Here is a 26439-nt window from a genome sequence, read left to right on the forward strand (position 1 = left end):
CGGAAATGACCCGGTAGTTTCGATGTGGAACAAACACAGCTTCTGGTGCCGCAGGGAGTTCTTTTTGAACGGGATCTCACTGTCTGAACATTGGTGGTTGAACGCGAACTTTTATTGTGAGCGCTTCCTTGTCGTCTGAGTTTTGACTTTGACTCATTGAGCTTTCACTTTGACTCGCACGCATTTTGGACTTATGATCGCGCCGGATTTGAAATCGACCCTTTGCCGTTTGATTTCACGCGAAGAAAGCTTCGTGTTCAACCATCGTTGCGGAGTGGAGGAGTGGATAATTTTTCTGACTAATTACATGTGCACGTCCATGCACTCCTCTCCAAATCCAAATTGCTTTGACATTGTTGGAATTGCGCATTGAGATAGACGTCGGCTTCAAAACGCGATGGAGCCAGGTTCGATTCTGATCACGAAGCATTTTTTTTCCCCTCTCACTTTACTCACAAACATCACCGTCGTCAGAGACAGTTGGCTTTCCCGCAGTGCTTTTTCGAGGCGACATAGGCCATCAGTGAGACATAGAAAGCTTTACTTTAATAATGGTCCAAGCGGTGGTAGTGAAACGGCTACGCTGGTTGCTGCGGTTTCATCCTTCGGTCTCACTCGCGAAATTCAACGGCCGCAAAGAGGCTCCGTAGCCCAATTCGCGAAAAACTCGGGGCGTGAAACTAAAAGGTCTTATAGTACTATCGTACCTTCAATTGTGAGCTGATGTACCTCGTACCATTCCATTTCACCGCTCTAAGTGGCCGACAAACTTCGATGCGCGCTCGCGTTCCGCGGCAGTATAGCGCGCCGCACAGGCCGGCCTGCGGCCGCTCTTGCTCCGGCCGCTCGGGCGCTCCGATTGCTCGCAGCGCCCTCTGCGCAGCGCTGTGCGTGCATCAGCGGCGCGGACACGCCTTCCCATAGAGAAAGCGCGCGGACGGCAGACTAGCACAATTTCTAGGGACCCTAATAGCTGGGACACCCTGTATATATATATATATATATATATATATATATGTATATATATATAATCAGAAATGGAAGATGAGGGGCTCGTTGAAATAAGACCGAAAATAAGGGTTGGCAGTCAAGAAAACCTCGGAAAGCAAAGGGGAGGTTGTGGTGGGTCATAGAAACAGATGAAGAATTTTTTGAGTCAGAAAGAAAGTGGTGAAAAAATGCCCGCCGGGTGGGATCCGAACCCACGACCTCCAGAATACCGGTCTGGTGCGATTTTTTCACCACTCTCTTTCTGACTAAAAAAATTCTTCATCTGTTTCTATGACCCACCACAACCTCCTCTTTGCTTTCCGAGGTTTTCTTGACTGCCAACCCTTATTTTCTGTCATATATATATATATATATATATATATATATATATATATATATATATATATATATATATATATATATATATATATATATATATATATATATATATCCAGCTGCCTAGAATTAACGTACATGTTCAATATATTAGTTGCTCCCGAAAACCGCCTTACAAATGCCATGATCGGCCTCGAAACAAACCGAACAATAGTTTTTTTTTAACCATAGGATTGTTTTTTATGTAGGCATAAATACGCGAGGAAAGCTGTTCATTCCCAGTCCAACATTTTCACTAGGGGATGGTTCGAAGCGGAGAGCAATTCGTGGATGATTTTGCGTTGCGGTGACCGTTATGTATAAACGCTAGGTTTCCAGAAAGGATTTATGGGGCTTTGGCTGCTTGGATGCTATAAGCTATAGTGTACTAGAATTCTAGTCACTATATATAAGCTGTCTTAGCGAATCCACTAGTCAAGTAGCTAAGCGAGTCTAGTGAAGTCACACAGTACAGTAATGAGCTATACACGTCGCTTGGTAGAAGATAATTGCCTGTCCAGGCCATGTCCTTGATACCTCTACTGGGGAGGCCCTGCGAGCCATCTTTTTTTCATATTTGTCTTATTTTGCTACGTTCATGACGCTCTCGTCACCTGCACTGTTCCAGCCTACTGGTAGAGCTACATGCATAAATGCAGGCTCAACTTGGTGGTTGATATGTCATTAAACACCGCTGCCATGCTCTGAGCAAGCAGTAAATGTTCGTGGACTTTCATCACAATTAAATCACTCGTAATTTTCAACACATCATCGATAGTTACATTAATTCTTGTGACAGCTAAACTTCTCTCAGCTTACAAATATTTTGAGCGAAATAATAAACCATGCAGGGTTTTACAGGGAAGACGTCAAGTATTCTTTTTTTTTTTTAATAGGCTTTTGGAGGTAAAATCATTTTTCTTGCGCGAAGTGGTCAGAGGCCATGGCGGGCGCGATAAAAGGGGTTCCAGTGGTATTTACCGAAATGATTAACTATAATTTGTTAATTACCTTTTTTTAAATTTTCTAGTTAGGTGTTTGATTGTAATGAGGAAATTGTATACAGGATCATCAAGAAAACCGATAAAAATCACTGGATTTGCGAAATTGAAATTGCGTGCAGAGCTATGTACAGCGTTCAGAACTTCAGTTCTCTGGATGAGCGCAACGGGCTCCGTGCGGCAGCTGGGCGATCGCAAAGCCACGCCCACGCGTTCATGTCACTCGCAGCTTTACACGTCACACGCCCACCAGTCTTTATCTTCGGCTCGAACGGAAAGTGTTGCGCCGTGGCCGCCGTTTGCGTGCGGTCAGGTAAAGCCGAAGATAAAGCGTGGTGGGCGTGCGGCGTGAACCGCACGGCGTGTTTTTGTACGCGATTCGTGCGCGTCGGCGTTGCGCGTGCGATTTTTTGACGCCCGCGTCGACGATACCGCGCGCGCGGCAACTTCTGCCTCGCTCATTCACGGCCGGGGCTCATTCTACGAGTGACATGAGCGCGTTGGCTTTGCGACGCTCGCCCGTCGCGGTCATCCGGAGAGCTGAGGTTCTGAGCGCTGTAGCTCTGAACGAAATAACAATTTCGCAAATCTAGTGATTGTTATCGGTTTTCTTGATGATCCTGTACAATTTCCTCATTACAATCAAACACCTACCTAGAATAAGGAATAATTAAAAAGGTAATTAACAAATTATAGTTAATTACTTCGGTAAATAGCACTTAGTACAAGTTTAATTGCGTCCGCCACGGCCTCTGACGACTTCGCACAAGAAAAACAATTTTACCTACGAAAGCTTATTTTACTTAAATTACTTCAAGTCTTCCCTGTATACACGGGCCTTGCGTTCCCGTCATTATTTCAAACAGCCATTCTGCTTCTCCGTATGGCGTGGAGACCGAGGAGGAAAAAAACATACTTTCGAAGGGTTCGCTGTTGGACGTTCCAAAAAGAAAAAAAGAAAGAAACCGCTTCCCAGCAATCAACGACATTCCATTCCCACAGCCGTTTTTCACCCCGTCACGACACCGTCTTCCGTCATGGCCGACGGTTTCTCGGACGATATTTCTCGCCGAAAAGGGTGCGACGGTGACGGGAAGGCGAGCTCTACGTTTCCGTTCCGTCAATGCAATGGTACCACGCCCCGTGGTAAAGCAGCCAATCAGAAAACGATTTTTAAGACTAAATTTAGCGAAAAGTGAGCACACGTAAAAATCTAAGCCATTTTCTTTACATCCAGATTAAGCACACTCAATTCTATAGGCTAAACTGATCCCTAGGCAGGCGACCCTGTACTCTGACGGAGAGCTCCAGTACGAACGCTACTTCGTCACGTCTCCGTCGCGGTTTTTTGACGTGACGGTGAGGTGACGGCTATGTGAATGAGGGTTTCTCGCAGAGCCTTTTCCCCGTGGCTAATGAACGTCCCTGTCGTCTATACCACCGGCAGTGTCCGAGTATGCAGTTTAAAAAAGAATGTTTTGACCCCAGCAGGAAGTGTGATTTGGTTAACACGCTTAAGAACATCACGACTACGTCCTTTGAGATAACTGGTTCAGGACATAAAAGTTCAACAATAGGTCACGATACAAACACGCGTTATTGTTGACATGTATGCCATCGAAAACCACGGCGCATACGAGAACCGGACAGACAACACAACCTCGCACATAAAACCACTGACAGCATATATTTTCATATTTGTTACTATATAAATTCTGGTAAAGCTGAACACAATGCGTGTTAAATACGGGTCTGAGCGACTTCAAAAAGCCGCTCCATACTCTGCAGAGAAAACGGCACAAGATCGATCCACAATTCCCTGCATTATCTCTACACATTTTAAGGTAAAAATCAAGTTCCTGCAGCTTGATAATCTGTGCTAATTTTTTTTAAAGTCCTTCTACTGCGAATGTGAAAGCGAAGCAGTAGTTGTGGATAACTATTATTGATTTGGTTACAATTACTATATTGATTAAATAAAGACACATGCGCATAAGCTAGCTTCCTTAGAACTAATTCTAAATTAATTCTCAAATTATTTGTTTCGAGATAGTTTCGACAAAGCATTCTTACATTCGTTTTCGGTATACCCATATACTCCCTCCGTGGATACGTTTGTCTTGCGGTCGGCGTTCTCGCTTTTTCTTCAATGATCCTTCCCAACCACATGGGCGGCCGTTGAAGCCGTAATTTTATTTCAACCAGTCGCCACCGCGCACGACTCCCCACCTCAGGAGGCGCCTGTTTAGCAAAGCGAAACTATGACACGTACCGTCCGGGCCCATTATACCACCGCCAAACACGTCCCTCAACACCTGCGACATTCGGCTATGGCGCAGACATTAGACCCAAGGGGCGCATGTTTAGCAAAACGAAACTATGGCACGTACCGTCAGGGCCCATTATACCACCGCCTCACACGTCCCTCAACACCTGCGACACTCGGCTATGGCGCAGACTTTAGACCCAAACATATTCTCTATCATATAACACATATCTCCCACTACCTACCCTTACAACTGTCCAATCTGCCATGCTCCCAATTCGCCGTGCCGTCTCGTATGGACATGCGCCGACCACCCAAATCTCCTCTCTTCCTTTCTCCCGAGCAGTGGGTGTGCGGGCTGACCAGCTCTCAGCTCGAGACTCAGGAACGCCTCATCTCGCGGGCTAAATCAGCAGCGGTCGTTCCGGGCAACTAAGAACGGGCCACCCACCTTCATTTTGTGTTGGTCGGCTGAAATAAATTGATTGATTGATTATGGGGTTTAACGCACCGACGCAACGCAGGTGAGGAGGCGCGCCGTAGTGGAGGGCTCCGGATTAATTTTGACCACCTGGGGATCTTTAACGTGCGCCGAAATCTCGTACACACGGGCGTTCCTGCTTTTTGCCTCCATCAGAAAAGCGGCCGCCGAGGCCGGGAATCGAACCCGCTACCTCGTGCTCTGCAGCGCAACGCCTTAGCCACTGAGCCACCGCGGCGGGTTGGTTCAAATAAATGTTTCTACAGAAGCAGCAACAACGATGCAAATAATCAATTAGTCTTTACAACAGTTTTATGCACCCTGACCTCACATCTAGGGGGAAAAACTGCCACTCCCCTGCGGACGCCATACCCTCATCAGAACCCAGGGCTACATTGTGATATTTACGGGTAGGATATACATGCAAAAAAAAAAAAAAGAAAAAAAAGGAATAATACACTCACAGCATTTGGATCGCCCATCTGCTTTTTTAACGTGTTAGGACCACGCGGTCCTCGAAATAGCTGGTTCATTTGGTAAAAATCAAAGCTCAAAAGTTGAAAAACTCTGGCACTTGCTCGAAAGCAGAGCGTGCGCGAAGCGCACATGCATGCTGTCGCGGACATGAATGTTCGTCTCTGTACTCGCTTAAAAAAGTTCGAAGTGGACTAGAAATTTCTCGCACGTTTTTGTAGTAACAAAAGCGTGCTTCATTGAGTGCACACCTTCGTCATTTCCTCCAGAGCTGCGTAGAATTTAAACCTCGCGCTTTTGAATCGAGGCCTATGCTTTTTATGATCATTAGTGAGGCCAGCATGTCAACTGCAACTAACTGTTATATTAACGTACTTTCAGAAGCTCGCGTCGCTATTAATTCACGGTTACAGCCCGAACTTAACCTTTGAACACTTTGGCTTCGAAAAACTGTTGTTGGTTGGTGGCGCCCCTAGTGGCCAGCGTTGACTAGTTACGTGCACGCACGCGCGTTTCCGACGTTTCCGACGAGCAGCGCGCGGCTCGCTGGGGGAGTCTCGCATCCGATCGAGGAGGAAACGAGCGGAGCTGCTGGATGCGAGGTGGCGGCCGCTCTCGCCATGTAATCTGGTTCAGTTGTGGTGCTGCCTTTGCGCGAATGTTTGTCAATACGGCATCATGAGTCCTCCGAGAACAACATGAAGCACTCGCGGCTGCGCTGCGCGTGGTCCCTGCTACTAGTATGCGGCTACTTCATCGTCGGCGCCAGGCGTAAGTGAACCCTTGCTTGTGTTTGTTGTGGCGCCTGGTTCTGCGAGATCGTGGTAGGGGGCAAGGCATCGCCGCTGCGCTTCCCTCTTTTCTCTTTGTTTTGTTTCTCTCTTGCGGTCGTTTTGTAACGCGCGTTCGGGCCGGGCGAGAATAAACATCACGGAGCGCTCGCCGAGGAAAAAAAGCGGAGCGGAACGGCTCGTCCAATTTGTATGTGTGCAGCGTAGTACGCGAGCTAGCTTTCGGTTTAGCCTCGCGACGTGCTTTGCCTAGCTGGCCGTCGTAGCTTTTCGGTGCAAGTGGTGGCACCGTAAGCAGCCTCCACGTTGAACTAGATTACGAGAAAAGAAAAACCAGAGCGAACTATCGATTCTCAACACATGCAGCTGTGCGATGCAGACGTCGCTTATAATGATTAGTATTGTGATAATAATTATGACGAGGTCATGACTCCCTGAGGCGATCGAACCTTTGTTTTACTTGTGCGTTAACAATCCGTTCGACCCTTGGTCGGACGGACGTGGACGAGATCGTAAACCGTTCGCGTATCTCGTCGCGTATAGGACTGTAACTGTGGAACAATGGCCGTATCTATCATTCTGTTCTCGTTTGGAAAGCGAAGCGCAGCTGGTATGTATACGTTAGTTTCCGATTCACGTAGCATATATTACATCGATGCTCTTCATGAACGGGCTCTAATGCAGGGGTCGGCGACGACGAACGTTCGTTCTCACGCGTTCCTTTTATTTTTTCGTGCGAAAGCTGCTGCAATCCCGTCTGGTGACGGTCGAGTTCGTGAAAGCGCGCCGCAGTTGAGTGTATGCCCTGCCGATTTGACGTCGACTCATGCTCCGAGCCTGGGTGGCGCGGCTGTTCGCGCTAAATTTGGTCCCGAGTGACCTAGCTCGAAGGCACTCGCTAATCCCCTCCTTACCGGAAGCCCGGGCGGAAATGGGCATTCTGCTAACAAACCGTTTCCAAGCACCGCCGATTTTTACCAAACGGGAAAGCAATAGCCGTTGCCGCAGGCGCGATTTCGTCGCGCGCGTAGCGTACTACTACGTCACGAGCTTCGTGTCACGCTTCGCGCGAACGTGTGTCACGCTCGCACCGTTCATGCATCGCACCCACGCGCCGCGTGTGTTGTCTTGTGCGATGCCCATCGGTCCGAGGCAGGATGTGACGCTGCTGCTTTGCCGTGGCCATGACTGTGCTTTCGGGGCAGCCGCGCAGTCAAGGCTGATATGGAAAGTGGCAGGCGCAGACGTCGATCTTGGCCTTCGGCATTTGATTCGGCCACGCGTGAATGAGATAGTGAACGGCACTTGGCGTCTGCCGCACTCGCGCGCATTGCAGCCGGGCGCCTGCGAGGTGCGTCTGCGGCTGCCGGAGCGATCATGTATAAATGATAGTGCAGTAACGGGGCCACGCAGGCGTCGCCGCTTTGGGGAGCCTCGCGTTGCCGCTCTGTTATGAATTTTGCACCATGCCGGCGTCGTTCCCAGCGTCTGTTTTCCACCTGTGCTAATACAGCGTGTCCTCTCTATTTTTTTGCTTTGTTTAATCGAACAGCGAACTGTGCAAAGCCGTAGCTATTGAGCAATCCCTTGCAAGTGCCTCAACGTTGGTGATTCAGGGTTCTCACTACATGCAACAGTTTGGTTGGGAGTCCGCAAAGCTCTGCTTGAATGGAGATTATTTGCGGCAGTGGTGTATTGCTACGGTATATCATGCAGATTGTTTATTACCTTAGCACAGCAGTTCACTTCAACAAAATCTACCTGGTATCGTGACGGTAGCAGACAGGCTCGAAAGCCCATCTGCATTAAAACCTGCTAGACATTTAGTGATCATTGAAAAAGCAGTTCAAAGATGAGGTTAGAGAAGAAAGGACGCAGTGCGTAATCACCAAGGCTCAGCAAAGGTAGCAGGTAGGTCGTACAATATTATAAAGAGAACATAAACCACTGTGCATTGTGACACCGTCCAGTCCTCTCCTGCTAAATTCGTCATTTACTGGCAGCATATGGCATTATGCAAAACGGAATACGCTAAAATGAATGCGTGGTGATGTAAGTGCCATTCGCTGCGATACGGGATTGAAACAAATAAAAAAACAATATTCCTTTGTTTTATTGCTGAGAGCATTGCCGACAGGGCCGTAGCCAGAATTTTCTTTTTGGACAGTGTTACAGCTAATAGGAAGAGACGAGTTTCCCCTAAAGTAACATGAACTCTCGCTTACGCGCTGCCTGGAAAAAAATTCGGAGGGGGTTCAAACCCTCCAAATGCACCCTCTGGCTACGTCCCCGATTGCTGGCATCCTATTCTGTGATAAAATTTTACACTTGTCTGCTTTGGTGGGGAAGTTTTACACCAGGAAATGAGTGTAGAACTGAGATTCAGACTTCTTTCGTACGTTGAACAATGGCGAATGGGCGACCAGAGCTTTCAAGAGCAGCTGGATTAAAGTGATGGGCAACAGGGAAATATGGCTGAGGAGCTGTCAATATTGCACCGACCAGCGTGGCTTTATGTTGTGGCTCTAGGCTTTCAGTGGGAGAAAACCCAGGTTGTGTCTTGCACGTGCATTTGTGGATTTCTTTACGTTCGTTTTATTTACGTACTTACGAATGCTGCTGTCTCATTGAGAGACGTAGCAGGAGTGGGAAAGTTGCATAAAATAATACGTATGCGCGACAGATACAAATCCCAAATAATGTGCAAATTGCACAATGTACACACTAAACAAAGATGTACCATAAAAAATATATATACACATAAGGTCGCATAAAGTTCGGTACATCATAGAACATGGTTTGGCAGGTCTTTCAACAACAGTTCAGCCAGCAAACGTCGGAGGGCTGGCTCTAGATTTTTCTGTCATTCAGTTGTTTGAGGGGGAAAAAAAAAAGAAAGCTTCAAGGAATCCTTGTGAGCTCTGAAGGAGACAATGTTCAAGAGAACAGTGCATCTTGTTGCGTGCCGTGAGCAATCCTCGGAAGAAATCGGTGCTGCTATACAAATGGACCCGTGTACAATTTTTGTTTGTGGGTGTGAGTGAAGATGAGTTGATGTCCCGTGTATTTCCTTCCCGCATAATAGGTCTGGTAATTGTCTTCCCACGTTCACAAGCAATTAGCTAAGCTGTCTTCCCTGTAAGTTTCCTGAACCGAGTTTCCGCACACTGCCCTAATCTCGGGGACGTTGTTTGTTTCTATAATCTTGTCTGTGGCCGTCCGGCTGCCCGCCCTTGGTGACGAACGAAGTGACGTGGAGGAAGGAAGTTGGGCACGCCTTGCATTGTGTTCCGGAGGAAATTTGCAACCAGGCGTTTGCCTCTTGCCCCGCAACGCACTCCTTGTTGTCGTCGAGTAATAAAGCCAGCGTTTGGGTGCACCTGTTTTGGGTTTGTCCCATTCTAGGAGAGCTTCACGCTTTGGCGAAGTTTGCAATCGATGTCCAACTTTCCGGGCAACTCTGACGCTATTGTGATGCGCCCATGCATCCGGCGCCCTGCTAATATTAAGGGGAAAAACGGACGTTGAATGCTTGCGTGCGATTGCTTAGCTCCCTTCGTCAAGCTGTAAGTTGGTCTCTCTTTTTTTTTTTTTTTTTGAGGTGAACAAGGGGGGACGTTTTTGTAGAAGGCAGCTATGATGGCATTGGCAGTGACACTTGTGCCGGAAATAAGAGTGAGAAGGTGGGATGGACGACAGGTGCAACATGTGCGTCAGACCGGAAACTGGCGGCTTTTATTCCGACAGGTGTGTGTCACTGAGCAAGCTATTACGGGCTGTTACAGGGCGTGCATCATTTCGAGTGTGCAGTTGGAAATGACGCATGTCAACCGGTCTTGGGTCGATGAAACAAAAAAAGAGGCAATTGGTCTTGCAGGAAGTTCTTTCCTCCCTTCCGTCCACCTTCCTCGCGGGGTTTGTTGAGGCGTACATTCTAGTTAGGGAAATACAAGAACATACAAATCAAGTTGCAACATTACAAATTGGCTCCACATCTGCCTGCCTCACTGAAGCTGTCGTTGAAAGACAATAGTCCTCTGCGAGTAAGCTTCCATCCCTCACTTCTCCTGCAATGAATGCAACGGGACATTGTGTGTCTGTTTCTTTATCGTTTGTTTTTTGTTCTGTAGGAACAGCACGAGACGAAATCTTGTTTTATTTTTGCCTTTGTCTCGCCTCTCCCTGACACCTTCTTTTTCAATGCAGCCTTTTTTTTTTTCCCTTTCCATTTGCTATTGTAAAAACCATTCTGATGTGTATTCCTAATTAAAAGAACACTCGTACTCTCAGTTATGTATTCTTGCCTCAAATGGGCCCAAAGTTTTTTTTTTTTTGTGCTGAATAATGTGGGCGTGTGTGAGCCATAGAAGCAGTTGTAGGGGTTTGTAAAATGGCTTTTCCCGTGTATATTTTGTGTTCAAGCGTTCTTCCAGTTTGGCCGGGCGGCTGAATCGAGAGGTGAGGCTGACAGACAAAGCTTTCGCATTTTAGGTGGCCTAAGAAGGGCCATCGCCTTTAAATGAGTTTGTGGGATATTCCTGTGATGACCCCACCCGAGATATATTTGATGAGTGCATTGCATCATAGCTATGATTGCGGATCGTATTGCGTAAATCGCACCAGTTTTTTGGTGAGCGTTTGATGTTTGGCGCACACGACATGCTCTCCTACTGCACAGGATGATGTGATGTTGGTTTTATAATTCATTGCTGCACAAGTTCCGAAATTTGACATGTTTTTGCAGCTCAAAATCAGCTGCACACTGATTTTCTTACCAGGCTTAGTTTTCTTAGTTTCAGTCAGTTCATTTAGGCTGGCTGCATTACCCGACATGTGGAGCATCTTTTAGTCCGTGTCTCCATCAAAAAATCTTTTAAGATAGTAAATGTGTCGAGGGAAGAGGAAATTTATCCATAGAAATCATCCTCTGTAAGTTTCTTTGCCAAATCTTTTGTTTGTTTGTTCAGGATTTTACTGCACATAAAATTCTGTCACACATCTTCACCGCTCCTTCATCGCGATCTTTTTGTGCAATGATCTAATCACACCCAGCCGAGCAAGGTTTACAAACACCCACCCATGTTCACGGGCATTTGTTGGGCCGCAAGCATCCCTTCTGCCTGTGGAGACTTCTCGAGAGCGGCTTTAAGTGCCACTGCTGTTCTGTTTCCCATGTGGGCTATTCCTTAGCCCCCCCCCCCCCAAAAAAAAAGAGGGTTCATTTTACTTCTGTAGGAATTGGCAAGAATATAGAAGAATGTGGCCACAGGGGATGGGTGGGAGAGCGGACAACTCGGAGCACACCACTCGTGATGTGTGGGCAGATTGTATCGCATATTGCGTGACAAAGGTTGTCTTGTACACCGTACTCACTGACACCGTGCTCAGCCTAGTTTAGGTGCAGTTCATTGCCATCCCTTGAGGAATTGATATTCCTGAGAGGTAATTTGCAGGTACTGAGAGATGCTTACTATATTTTCACGCGTATAACCTGCATCAAAAATGCAAAAATTTCAGTGGGAAGTCAGGGGTGTGGGTAATACGCGGGATTTTTCCTTTAGTGCAGCTTTACGGCAATGCGCATTGTGCCGTAAAGCTTTTATGCAGTAACACGGACTAAGCTTTCCATGGCAGTGATTGCGCAAAACATACATACAAGGACAAGGAAGAAAAAACAAGGTGACGGCACGCTGACAACTGAATTTTATCAGTGAATTGTGACTTTCGCCTTGGAGTCAGTGTATTCTACTTGCCTTTTCTGTTTTTTCTGTCTACATAGTATGTGATGTGTTGCTTGAGCAGTAGTTTTGGTGCAGCCTTTCCTGTATCAAATGTGCGGGTAATACACAAGGATTTTTATTTTTATTTTCCGGCGGGTTGAAAGTGGGGATGCGGATTATATGCAGGGTGGGTTATACGCGCAAAAATACGCTAATTCCATTGAGAACGCTCTCACTGCCCCTCACCTCTACCACCACCACCACCATTCAGTTCCACAGTACTGCTATACCACTGTACTTTAGCAGACTTCCAGTAAAGTGTTGCCAGAAAATGGCCTCTCAAAAACTTGCGTGTAAAATCACCATAGTGATGTAGGCTTTGCCTAACCGGGTTGTTCAGGGTGAGGCTAAGACCAGCCGTGCTTTGCGTGCATGGGGGTCACTCTTGCTAGCGAAGGCTCACTGATGTTGTCAGTCGTTGACCTATTGGGTCAGAAATTCCTCTGCTGTGTCATGTTGTAGGTGTGCGTGCGCTTGTGAGCTGGGCAGAACAGAAGGGCGCTGTTTACATTAAGGCAGTCGCGACAGGATCCTGCAGCAGTTATCTGTGTCCCTGATAGAGCTGTCCGAAAGATGGGAAATTAAACGCTGCCGTGTGGCGATCTTATTGTACGTTTAATCAGATCAGGAACAAATCTGTGGCTTTTCCACGATAGCGTGGCTAGCTTCAAAGGTACGGTTTCTCACTCTGGTCTTGGATGTGATCGATGGGAGAGGCCTGTGTCCTGCAGCCTACCTAAATAGGCTGATAATGACGATGGGGGTTGTTTCTTGCACCTAAAACATCATTCTTCTTTTGATTGTGAAACCAGTTGTAGTCGGATCACCTGTGTAATTATTTCTGGAAGGTGGAGTGGATGCCTTAAGAAAAAAACATGCTTGGCAGAAGTTCTTGCATCAATTGATTTTACATCTACATGTAGCCAACCTAATGTTTAGTTCAGAAAAACACGTAGGCAAGCTGCGCCAAATTTGTTTCACCATTGACAATCTGTAATGTCACACGTAGCAGAGGAAAGTGTACAGGGTACAGGGCAACGATGCCTGTTTTGCACTTATGGCATTTTCTGCTTCAGATTCCCTTTCCCTTCAGTTCTCCTGGTCTTGAGGACATTTTTGTTATTTTTTAACGTATGTGCCTGAGATTTACGCATTCAGTGTATTTTAACATCCTGAGCACAAATATGCAGTCAGGTTTCATCTATGTGGTGTAAGTTCACAGTTGTGCAACATGTTATGCCATTCCGTTCCAGGCAATTTTTTTACTATCTGCCTTTGAAATACTCGAGCACTTTTGATCCCTTTGTGCTCTAGAAGGACCAGGGAGTGCAACTATACCACAGCAGTAATTTTAGCATTGTTTCTGCATTTGCTGTGATCTTATTAAATGCCAGGCCATCAATTACCAAAGTTTCCGTATAACAAACTGCATAAAAAATTGCGCTAGCAAAAAGTTATTCTATATTTTTGTGATTTTAATGCACAGGTCAGTCTATAAGCTTTCGAATGCAGCAAAAATGATACAAATCTGACCAGTATATCCCAAGGTATTGTACCCGACAGTTGACTTCAGTGAAAAAAGTTGGTCCTGATAAAACAAGTTTGGAAACATAGGTGAAAATGGCCATTTAGGCAGCTTCAAAGGGTGACAGCTTTGTAAATACGTATGGTAAAGCTATAATATTTTGCAGGTACATTGTTTGAAGGCTGTAGACTGCAAATAAAATTAATACAGAAAATGGACTTTCTGGCAAACTTTCGGTCCTCAAGATCAAAATTAGCAACTGGTGCTGGCGTGAGTGGTACGTTTGTATTCATGGCACTGCAGTCTGCCGATAGAGGCATTCATTATTTAGTGTCCCGTTAAAGCGTTAACGGCATGTTGGTATCAACATCTCCGTAGTGGAGGATTGATCTCTAAGCTATCACTTGCGCTTCCACTCGTCCATTGCTTTCGGGTCATAAAGACGTTCTCTGGAACGAGGGCTTGCTTCAATAGCTTTATGATTGCGTGCTAGTTTGTTTCCTCCGAACCACATTGGTTGTGGACGCTCCCTTCATTAAAGGGACCCTGCAACAGTGCCGATAAGCGCTTTCGCTCTTTCCTCTGAGCCTGGAAGCTGGCGAAAGCTATAGTTATCACCAGCACAGACCGGCACTGCGAGATCTGCTTGATGCAGCAGATACGCCTTCCAGTTTCGGATTTTCGTTTGTTGGGATTTTCTTTAACATGGCTATCGAATGCGTTTATTGCTGCAACTGGAAGTGAGCCAGCCAACAGCTGTGACACTACTTTAATGACGTCACAATGCTCAAACAATGCCCAAACTGAGAAAGAGAGAAAAATCTTTTGCACGAGCTTATAAGTCATCTGATGGGCGTTGAGCTTAGCCTTGGTACTGTGTTGTGGCCACCTAATCTCGGCACTGGATGTGCTTGTTAACTGTGTTGTGGAAGCATTTCAGATTTTGAAAAAAAAAAAAAAAAAGTAGGAAAAACTGTTGCTTTGTCCTTTTAGCCGGATGGATGCTTACCTTCTAGTTTGCTCTCTTGGGCGGTCCAGTTTCGCATTTCACACATTCAAGTATTTCCTTCTCAGGGGGAGGTCTACTAACATTTCTTTTTGTTCTTTGCAAAGCAGTTGGGCTCTGTTTCCTCGAGTAGTTTCAGTCTTTCCTCTTCTGACAGCCAAAACGGATAAGAGATTGTGCGTGCGCTCGAAGAGTGTCCTGTCACACAGTCGAGCTTTGACCTTACTTGGAAGGTCTGATGCTTTCCCTCATGTATGCAACAATGCTGTGCAGTTCAAGCATAATTGAAGCCTAGTAATGTTCTATCTTTTATACTTCTCGGCATTTTGTTCAACGTGTGTGGTTTTTTTTGTTGTATTGCTCGTATGGTGACGTCTTAGAGTAAGGAACAATGCCTCGTACAAAACAAAGAGGTCCTTATTATTTTTTTTTAAAGACAATTGGAAACCACTACTATACTGTTGTGCCTTTAAAACAAAGGGAAAGTAAATTAGGTACTTAGTTTTTCTGACAAGCGCAGTTTTTCGGTTCCATTTTCTGTGCTTTTCTCAAGCATTGTATTTTGTTGCCATTGGTGAGCAAACTTGCACTTGCACCTGCTTTGTGAATTTGCTGTTTGGTCTGATCTTTAGGGGACGCGTGTTAGCAGCTGCAACTTTGTGGTGCGCAGCTTCTCGACTGTTGTGACACTAGCATGGTGTTATCCATCTTCATCAGAGTGGCTTGTGCATTCAAGTCTGTTTATGGTTGGCATTTCGCTGCTCTTCGTCTCACTCTGCATCGCACTCGAAGTCTGAAAAGCGAGAAACTGCTTCTTGAGGTGTCGCATTCGAGTCTTGGCTGCGTCGACTTTTTCCAATGGAAGCCGAAGATTGAAACGTTCACGTACGTACGTTAAAGACCTTCTGGTGGTCCCAGTTCTTCCACCGTGACCAGTCCCTCTCTACCGGCGTCTCCCTTTGGTGAGATGTAGCTTTTTGATTAACGTGCGTGTAGATGAAATGTGCTAGGGCTAGCCCAAATGGCTTGTTGTTTCCAACCGCAGCCCTAGCATGTAGGGAAAGCCGCTTTTCGTTATTATCAACACACCTCATTGCTGACACCTAAAGGAACCACCAAAAGCACATTGCAATGCGAAAGCATGGGAAGGATACTTTTTATCTGGCAACACGCTTCTTTGTGCTCGCTTTGTCCTTTTTTTTTTTTTTTTAAGTAGCGACATGTGCTGGGGACAAGTGCATGGCTTGTGCTTCATTGGGGCTGTTTGGCTGCTGCCTTCATTGTAACCTTGTGATGAAGGGAGAACCGCACAGATTCTCAACTGGAAACACCTCGCTAGGTTTGATCAACAATTCCCAACCTCTAGTTTCTTCACATGTTTTTGCTTATTTATTGTGTTGCTTGTGATACCCACAGCGCCAATAAGGCATTACAGTTGGGGGATACAACATGGTTATGAGCTCAAATTGCAAAGCTCAGTGGCTTTGAGTCAATGCAGTGTGTTTTTTTACTCCTTGCCCGTTTGCGTCAGAGCCCTTGCGACATGATATTGTATGTGTGTTAAGTGAGTCATTTGAAATTCAGTCCGTTAAGCCCTAATTCCTTGGTGATTCGTTAGTGACAGCGATCTTTTGTGTTGGTCAACATTGTTGTGGGGTGCAGGCTGTCCAATCTTTGGAACGAAAAAGTTCTCCGTTTTCTTCATGACCCTTTTGAACATGATAGCACTTGTGATGCCAGCATGCACAGTCGTGTTTATAGGGGTGTTGTCATGTTGTCTAGGAAAGGTTCTCTGGGCCCACTTGATGCAAATACTGTCACGTTCAAAGCTCCTTCAAGAATCTGCAAATAGTGTGGAATGTTATGAGATATTTGTTTGTGCACCCTTTTACTTGGTCTCTGTATGCCTGTGTAGGTAGTCTTTCTTTTTACTTTTTTTTTCTGCGCAATTTCAATGCCTAACTTTTGCTAGGCAATGGAAGAGTGGTTTCGGGGCTGAGTTCACTGGTAAAGTCTTGATCCAAGCCTACTAAAGAATATGTTGTGGGCAAAGCAGGTACCCTGCTAAACTAGACGTAACACTGTGAAAAAGTTGACGTAGACTACAGAACAAACACACAGGACAAGTGTTTGGAGGATGTATTTTCATGCACTTCTACACTAGAGATTACAGCACAAGAAGTTGACGGAAACCGTGCGCCTTTTCTGCAGGCTAGGCGTCAACTTTTTTAGCTGTTGCTTCTAGTTAAGCTCACTGTTCTTACTGCCGTTGTGTTTCGTTTGACCAGGGAAAAAAAGTGACATTTTTGTGTCAACAGAGCCAAATTATTGTAAGGTACCACCTTCTTCAGTTCTGTCGCCTGTGGGAGGGGGGTTGAGCTCAATGTTGCTCCCACAAGATGCATGATCATGATCCCACCCGTTGCTCCACTTTTTAGTGAGGAAAGCAGGTTGTGATACTGATGACCATTTTCTGTGATGCATGTCTGTACGTGCAGACAAATGCTTTTCCCTGGTAGACAAAAAAAGAAAAAAGAAAAACTGTGCAGCTAGAATGAAAAAGGAAGGTGCGACGTACACGAGTGCAGAAGCAACAGTTGATCTTAAAAGTATCTATAAGAGCGGCAACCACAAATGAAATTCCACTGGTCAGGTTTTAGCAACGCATGCATAACAAGATTCAGCTCTTTCTTTGAGAGTGTAGTAGAGGGGGCAGTCACACATGCAGGGCCCAGCCTGCTCATCATGATCATCGCCGTCGTCATATTTTTAGGGACGAAGCCCCTTAGGGGCTGGGGCTGTTGGCGTCTCCTGTCGTCGTCGTAATCATCATCTCATGTAGTCACGGTACTAAAGCACCGGGACACTCATTTACGCCTTGGGCTAGAATGCTTCATGCTTTAAAGATAAGAGACTTTTGCAGCAAAGTTGTATATACCTCTACTCCCCAACGGTTTCATCTCCATGGGCAGAAACGCCAAGGCACCAAGAATACACTTATATACTACATGCTTCTCCCCTCCCCAGGTTTCACATTAGTGGAGAAGGCCCGGAATTTTTATGTCTACTGCAGGATGGAGGCCTCTTTTATCGACTGCCAACTGCTCCATCCTGCGCTGTTCAAATCCATGATTTGCCCCTAAATTTTCTCGCGTCACTCCACTATCAACCTTTTTATCGACTTTGCTTCAATTATCTCTTGTGCGACCCTGCTGGCACGTGTCTCGACAACGAGTGTTTTGCTAAAAGGAGTCGTGCATCAGCACGTGGAGCAGTGGAGAGACAGAAGGCCATCGCACACAATCCGTTCGAGAGTGTTTGTTACATTGTTGGCACGTTTTGTTAATCTATTGTTCAGCTATCTTCCGGTCTGCTCAATGTACTGTTTCTCACAACTGGGCGGAAATTCGTAGATAATGCCTTTGGCACACTCAACCCTAGTGGCCTCTGCACCATTCATGCTGCAAAGCTTCAGAAGCTTATTGGGTGCAGAAAAAGATGTCTTTTACGCTTGAGTGTTGGACCACTCTAGTGAAGTTGTGGGGAAACTTGTGCTTGCTCAGGATACATAATCACGAGCTTTCACCAGCTCTTCCTAGTGTCTGCGCATGGCTGCGCCTTTGCATGCATTCTTCTGAGTAGTCTCTCAACAATGAACGCCATAAAGGATGCAGGATTGCCAGTGCCCTTCTAGCGTTCCTCTGCAAAGCTGGTGGCAGTACTTTTTGGGCAAAGGCCTTGTTTGGGCATTCTCCAAACACAAAGTGTGATGCCTCTTTTTTTCTCAAGCTAGAGTAAGCCGAGTTGTATGGGAAGAGGGGTTTCTGGGCATGCGCTTCACACTGCCAGCAGATGCTGTCAAGACACAACTTAAACTGAGTATCTAAAAACCTGACTTGCCCCATTAAAGGGACCCTGCAACACTTACCATCGACTACTCGGAATGTATTTTGTGGTAAAGTCTATTGCCCCAGCAATCTCCTCCCGCAAGAATTGTGAAAATCCGTTCACTATCACCGAAACTACGCGCGATGAAAAATCGCGCATAAATGTTCCCTCTCAACTCAACCGTGGACATCGCGATGAAAGCTGCGTGCTCTCTCCCGGAGAGGGGGGCGGCGTGCGGCGTTCTGTTCGGCGGCCTTCGATATGTCACAGGCCAGGGAGTTTCGTCCTTATCCCCGTAACGTGGACGGTTCTATTTCCGGTCTGGTGCCACAAAAAAGCAGGCATGGTGGCCTGCTCACAAGCAAGCGCTCAGGCTGGTAGGACGTTTTTGGAGCAATAAACGTTTGTTGTCGAGTGGGCTTGTTGAAAGTGGAATATTTAGTTCGTTACTCAAACTCCGCGCGCACTCAAAACAAAAGAAACACCAAAAGCATGCGGACAGGTTCAGACATAGAAGAGGTTCATACACAGCACCGACGATGGCTGATCGTCACAGGAAATGCCAGAATTTAGCCGCGAAGTTCACCAGCGACAGCCAATAGGACAGCCAGGACAGCCATGGCCCGATTGACGTCGCAGAGGCCATGCCAGGGGTGCATAGTGAGGAGAATTGAAGAGAGCGCGGTTGGTTTTTCCCCGTCTTTCACTGCGATTTGCGCACTTACTGCTTCACGTGCACGTGTAATATTTGGCTCGGGTGTTCCTGGAAGTCTAATCTAAACGGCGCACAGGTTCACTTGCACTGCACGAAGAGTGTTGCAGGGTCCCTTTAATGGAAGTTCAAACATTAGTTGTACGAGATGCAGGCAGTCTCAAAATGAGGTCAACACCTTTGCATGAGTGGTGGTCATGTAAGCCACAACTAGTTACAAGCGCGTGGCCTTATGTCATTGATGAAGTGAAAAGAATCGCAGCGGGTAGCAGCTAAAACTCTCATTGTCAAAATCTAGGTCGCTGCGGTCTTCAGTGGGAATTCTGTGCTGCATTCCTTGTCACTGCCACTGTTGCCCCCTCTTGCATATTTTGGTTGCTTTGTTTCCTCTCCTCTTGTTGCATAGTGAGCAGCATTTGCTGCACTTAATCACCTGTGTCATAGCTCTCCTTATTTAATTTCCGGTTGCTGCCAGTAAAAATGATTTGCCATCATTTACCGGCACTCCTAGGGGCCCGCCCCTTCATCAATCTTCCCATCAAATGCCATCCTCGTGAAACTGAAAGAAGAAAAAAAAAAGTAACCCACTGTGGTGTTTGCCTTTAGTTTCCCTTTAGTTTCCCTTTTTTGGTGCGGGTTATGCACGCGAAAACACGGTATTAGAGCCTCTGTTGTTCCTGTGCAGCTGTGGCCGGCATTGGCGACAAGACCGACAACTGGCTTCAGAGGCTCCGAGTTGACAGCGGAGGTGTGTCTTCGACGGCCGCGGAAGAGTCTCCAGAGCCTGGCGAACATCATGTAGAGAATGTGGTGAGCGCATTTCCGCGTTTTGAAAGAAGGGCCAGGGGAACTCAGGAACGTGTAAGCTCTGTCGGATTTCTTTGATTTCATTTCTCACTCGAACGAGAAGAGGCAGGAACTACACGCCCAACAGGAAAACGGCAAAGATATGGGGGTTTGCTTCTCGTCTTAATGGTCTTGAATGAAACTGAATGCATAGAACACGCACACAGCAATGTACAGACAGGGCGTGTTAGCATATAATACAAATCTATGTGCTTGACAGACTACACACAGATTATGTGCGTACAATCTATATAATGAATGTGCAAGCATTACATATATGCTGCACGGGCAAATAATACATTGTAGGTTCCCCTTTTTATGTTTTCTGCCGCGAAAGTTGTCTGCCTTTGTGTGCTTCAACAGCCACCAGAAAAAGAGAAAGTAGTCGTTAAGGCAAGCACCTAATTATTAAAATTCTGAATTTTTTTGAACGGCTACACTTGGGAATTGATTCAACTGAAGAAAAAAAAGGCTCTTTTAGGCATCGTGCAGTATTATTCTTGGAAAATAACATTTCCATGTTTGGCAAGGGGAAGTGAGATACCATTAGCCATAAGAACACAAGTTTATGGCCTTTGTGTGTGCCCTGCCCTCATACTAGCTCAAAGTACAATACACGGCAAATGAAACGCTAACACGAAAACATGAATCGGAACACGCAAATAGCGCGATTTCTTTCCATACAAGTCAAAATGACGCGTGGCTCGGTTACAAAAACAAAGTCCGGAAATGTGGCTTTCCGAATATACCAGTAGTGCACCATTAGTAGACGTCAACGAACGGTATTTTTCAATTTTGCAGGTGTTCTGATTCATATTTTCTTGTTCGCATTTCATTTGCCGCATTTGCCTACAGTAAACGGTTGGCCGCTTTTTGTAGAGAATTTCTTCAGTTACTAAGGGGTAAATGTGGCAGTGAACGCAAATACATAATCCTGCATTTTTATCTCATTCCTGTGCACCATATGTGGAAAAAATATTCTGAGCAAGATGCAGCCAAATTTTGGTAGTGCGAAAATAAGGCTACTGCCGACGCTTATGCAACATGTTGTTCTTCTGCATTGAGTCACCTAACTGTTATCTGTTGGGTAATTTTCCTTTTTTAAACTTCTCTTTAGCCTTTCTTTAGCTGACAGGTAAAGAAATTTATTAAGTTGAAAGGAAACAAACTGTTCTCACGCAGCCCCTTGGCATGTATTGTGAGCACGCAGCAGACTTCTGCTGACGCAAATAGTTCTCTGTAACTATTCACAATGCAGGCACAATTGAATCAAGATATGATTTCTCGTGTTCAGACTTTGGACTTTTTTTTCTGCCGTGATAGAAGATGAAAAATACAGTTGAATCTTGTTATAACGAACACTGATATAGGGAATTATCGGCTATAGTGAACTAAATATGAACTTTTTTGTCACGCATCATTTCAGTGGCACTTATTCTTTTATAAGAAAAGTGAAACTGTGAGAGCCGCGCGCTGTCCGTATAACAAAGAAATATGTGACCAGTAGGCTGAGAAGCTACTTGTAAACACTCGCGGCGTCCGAAGCTGAAGCAGTAGAAAAGGCCCCTTTGTTCTTGGACACTGTGGAAAACTTCATCCGGCTCAGTGCTGCAAATGGCCACCAAACAAAGATCACATCTTTCATCGAAAGAATAGGAACGCAGGCAGGTTTTTTCAGATGAACTTTGTTCTGTTCTAATTTCCCGTTTCATGTTCTGGTTCATTGAACTTGAAATGCCACAAGGAGAAAGATAGGGGGTACCGTGTTTGTAATAGGTTAGAAGATTAAATACATGTAATGCGTTTTTGTGTCACGGATTTTTGCGGGAGCCACGTTAACGATTGGTTTGAACTGATTTTTAGCCGTACTGTTACAACGAATATCGGATATAATGAACTAAATTACTCTGCCGATACTAGTTTGTTATGACGAAGTTTGACTGTATTGTTTGATTGATATTGTTGCGAGGTGATGTGGAGACATTGCGTGACAGTGATTTATTTACAAAGTAAAAAACCGGTGGGAGATTTCACGTCAGCGTTGCAGCATACGGTTCGCCTGCAGAGTTCGGAGCGTCCTCCTCGTCGCCGTTCATGAGCGATCTGCCCCAGCTCTCAATATTGACTCTGTCGGCTTTGGCTCTGCCTCCGAAAAGACGGGTTACAATATCACGCGAGACGAGACAAGTTGGCCTCTCTAGTGAGACATTAACTATGTACCGGGTTCAAATTGTTGCACAGCATAGACTGCACAAACAGCGCCCAAAACTGGCTGCACACACCAAGGGACTGAGACTGTCACCCTAATTGCAAGTGCTAGCAGTACTTTTTATGTCCACGTTAAATTTAAAAGAAACAATCGAGGCACTTAGCTTGTTGACTACGTTCCTTGTGTTAGGTAACTGTCTTTTGTTGTACATTTAGGCGTGCTTTTTCATGCAAAGCTTCTTGTTGCACATTGGCCGACGTTTCAGTGGATGGACATTCAGGAATTTTCTTTGTTAATTTTGTGCCTGTTTAGGCTGTCGAAACTTTGTGCGGCATTGTTTAAGAAGCCAAAGGCATTGCAGAATAAGAGGAGGAGGGTAATACGGCTTGTACAGTCTTTGTGAAAACTTTCTAGGCCAAGCCGAAAGTGCGCAGGCCGCAAAAAGTTCAATGTACAAGCTTATGGCCCTAGCGAGGGTGAAACGTTTTATGCTGGAAAGCTAGAGAAAAAAAACCTTTCTTTCTTGCTATCGTACAATAATTTGGTCACTGTTAAAGGTTAAGCTTATCCTTTGAATTCTTTGCAGTCCAGTAGGCTTAGGTTTGGCCTAGAAAATTTTGACAAAGGGTGTAGTACATATATGCATGAACACACTAAGTGAATGGAAGGTGCCATTCCTTGTCTAATGGCAGCTGGCTGTTAAAATGGCTTTTAAAACAAATGACTGGGTAAACCCTGTCAGTGCAGTGCGGGAGTGATTGGCATTGGCTAGTCTTGCAGCTACATCCGGCAACGTGTTTTGTTCACCGATAGGGACAATCAGTGGAGATAAAACAGCAGCGCGTTGGGCTGATTCTGGAGATGTGGCGTGTGAAGGGCGGAAGTTTAAGCGATTGTTCTAGAGATACCCCAGGAAGACCAAAAACTGGCGGGAAAAATGGAGATAAAAAGACCTCGTGCCTATCTTTCCAAACAGTGCAAACTGCATGTACAAGTCGGGGTGCAAGGCGTGGAGTTTGTTTGCAACGCCGCAGCCCAGTTGTTGATCCGTCGGGCAGTGATGGCCTGTCCCGGAAAAAAAACTGGGCAAAAACTTGTTGTTCTTATTTTTTCGTGCCCTTTTGAGGAATCTTTGTACTCAAAGAAGGGCATCCTTCGTAAGATCAGAATGAATCTGGGGGCTTGCTCGCACCCAAAGTTGTAAGTGGCACTTTCTAACCAGTTCATGCAATGTGAGGCTACGGTGCTTCTGGAGCGCGATGCGTTAAACCTGCCGTTTTGCAGTGCCGTTTTCAATGCGGCAGTAAGTACACAAAGGATGCTACTATGTCGCGCGACATTTTAGCTCGATCTTTAAGAACGGCCAGTTGTAAATCGCACGGTGCACAGGGGGGGCTGAGAGAAAAAAATGTAAGGGGTGAGGAAAAGCTTGCCACGATAATGTCAGCTGTGCAAGTCGTCGTGTGTCAAGAGATCCTTTTCGTCGCAACTTTTCTATGCTTGGCCCTTGGGCAGGTCTTGTTGCTGTCAAACGTGTCGAGGTATTGACTGAAGCAAGTTTATACGGAGTGATAGAATCGGGCAACTACTACACACAAAGAGATCACTGGAAACATTTTGATGGAAAACAGAAAAGGGATTTTGAAAGCAAACTGTCGTTGCTAAGGAGCTGTTCGTAAGCTAGGTGAGCAAGGTGTTAAAGGCTGAATTATTTTGTGGCTGAATTATTTTGTGTTAACTAAAATATCGCATTTTGTAGCTCTCACGACATTTTTGCGAAGGGCAAAGATGCCTTGCTCGCTGAAAAATAAACAGCTTAGGCTAACATTTCTTTCTCTAGTTTCCCTTCCATTTCTTTTTTCGTGTGTGAAAAAGCATGTCACTGAGTGCCTGAAGCGAGCCGGGACCTTTACTCAATTTCCGTCGTTTTTCTTTAAGCCAGTTCTGATTGGCCCTCTTTTTCATAACAAAGCTTGCCAGCCAATGAGGCGAGATCTTTGTGACGCTGTCATAGTGTTGGCGGCGCTCCACGCTATGTCGAGAATAGCGCCTGCCGACTGGGCAACCAACTATCAATTAATAGCCACACCCTACCCAGCATTCCCTTGAGGTTTTGCCACCTGGGAGAAGGTGTAGAAAATATATTCACTGTTGGCTGGCCGATTGCACTGATAATCTCCCGACTTTTTCTGCTGGCTGTCGTACATATAGTATGTGCTGGTGGTAAGTAGGTACTCCTAGGCTCTCGCATCCACCAAAATGCACAGTTTGACTGCACTTTTATGCAACGCGAAACATTTAAATGAAATCTGAACTGAAACAATGCCTGCAGCCTGGGCTGGGGTGTCCTGTTTTGTAGTGTTTGCTAACTGAGGTTTGGGTCTTTAAATAGTGTGTGACAGGCAAAAGTAACCGCATTTACATTTACATGTCCATGCTGCCTCACTGTTTGTTTGAGAAAAATGCTTAGGCAAGTTCCACCAGTCCCATGCTTCGCCACTCACAATTCGTGGTGCTACAAATCGTAGTGCGGGGAAGCGTTTGGGGGCATTGATACCTGCTTTCATGCTTTTGGCATTTTCTGCTATATTAAGCAGCGGCTGCCGTTGTGAGTGGTACATTTATATTCACGACATTCGAATCTACCGATATAGGCCAACTTGGCTTTACACTTGAATGTCCCTTCAAATGGAGATGAATCGTGACTTCATCTCATACTGGTGCATAAGCAGGACGTATGCTTCCGAGGGTTTCCAGACCCATAAAAGAGTTGGGATGGGTGGCAGTTTTAGACGAGGCAGACTTGAGTCACAGTGCAGCTTGTAGAAGGGAAAATATGGTACGTGTGTGCTGTGCTCTGGTGGTCGACTATTTGCTGCAACAAGGCTTGCAGAACAAGCAAGATCAGGAAGCCATTTGGGCAGGGATAAAAATGGGGGGCAATACTCGCTTTGAGGGGACGCCTTGATGAGTGTTATTTATGTTAAGTGCTCTTTACGGTCAGAGATAGGGCATCGGCTACGCGTATGTTTCTTTGATGGCTCTAGTGGCATGAGTACATTTGATAACGAGGCTTCGAAAAGATAAACGGGAAGTGCCTTTTATCTGCGATAAGTGGCCGCGGGTGAGCTCAAAGTTGCTATTGTTAGGTCTGATAGATATGGGATTTCGTTTTCCTATCGCTGTTTCCTTCCTTTGTGTTCGTGACCTTCTCGTTATCTGGTGCAATGTCGCAGCCTCGGCTTGCTTTGGTGGTTGGTCGCTAGTTTTGTTCCCTTTCTATGTGTTTTGTGGAGGTCAACACTGGACCTTGGCACCTTGCTGAGCCTATTTCAGATAGCAGCGAGTTGGGAGTGTGTCATAAAGAAAACGACCGTCACACTAGTGCCGTATATCATTGCTGCTTGTTATCTTCTTGTTGCCATGCGCTCCCTACTCTGCATTTTTGGGTGGCATTCACTAAGGAGCCGTGAAGACGAAACCCAACCTCGTTTAATTCGAAAGAGCTAGTCTGTGTTAACTCATTCAACTCGATTCCAGCCCCAAAAGAAGTTTTTTTTTTAAAACTGAAATGAAGATATAAATGCTAAAAAAACTTGCATTTTGCCCTACACGACATCAGCAACGACATAATAGGGTGGCAGTGCACGTTGAGGTGAATAGAGTTGAATACTGAGGTGAGCTGATGGAGTTCACTGCCGCCGGCCAAGCACTAGTGCAACAAAAAGATTGGATGGGCCAGAATCTTTTTATTTCCGCCTTTAAATTTGACGAAGGCAGCTACATGCCACAAATTAAGTACGACGGGCTGAAAATTACCTAACAGGTAAATTACGCGAGAAAACTCGTCACCCTTGCAATGAGTGAATCTGATTTGATTTTCGGGAATAATGTGACTGTGGCCTGAGATGAGACCCTTTGTTCAATCCCTGACAAAGGGTTCAAGTCTGCCTCAATAGAACTCTGAGCCAGGGATTACTGTAATATTGACCACGGTGAGCACTAGAATGTGTTGTGAATCACTCCCTGTGGATGAATAGGTTTTGTGTGTGGCTTGCTGTATAAATGTTTGTTATCACAATGCATGTTGAACAT

General features: G+C 45.7%; 1 protein-coding gene across 3 annotated transcripts in view; it reads left to right on the forward strand.

The window, feature by feature from the left end:
* Positions 1-6100: 6100 nt before the first annotated feature.
* The window catches only part of LOC144175872 (tyrosine-protein phosphatase non-receptor type 7-like), a 55585-nt gene continuing 35246 nt past the window's right edge, over positions 6101-26439 (forward strand). For all 3 annotated transcript variants that reach the window (XM_077704902.1, XM_077704903.1, XM_077704904.1), the window contains exons 1-2: positions 6101-6358; positions 19975-20099. In XM_077704902.1, the coding sequence (XP_077561028.1) occupies positions 6286-6358; positions 19975-20099 (198 nt within the window). In that variant the 5' untranslated portion in view covers positions 6101-6285. The remainder of the gene's footprint in view (positions 6359-19974; positions 20100-26439) is intronic.

The sequence above is a fragment of the Haemaphysalis longicornis genome, unplaced genomic scaffold (genome assembly GCF_048455015.1).
Source record: "Haemaphysalis longicornis isolate Haplotype H1 unplaced genomic scaffold, Haemaphysalis longicornis Haplotype H1 scaffold_3, whole genome shotgun sequence".
NCBI classification, from domain to species: Eukaryota; Metazoa; Arthropoda; class Arachnida; order Ixodida; family Ixodidae; genus Haemaphysalis; species Haemaphysalis longicornis.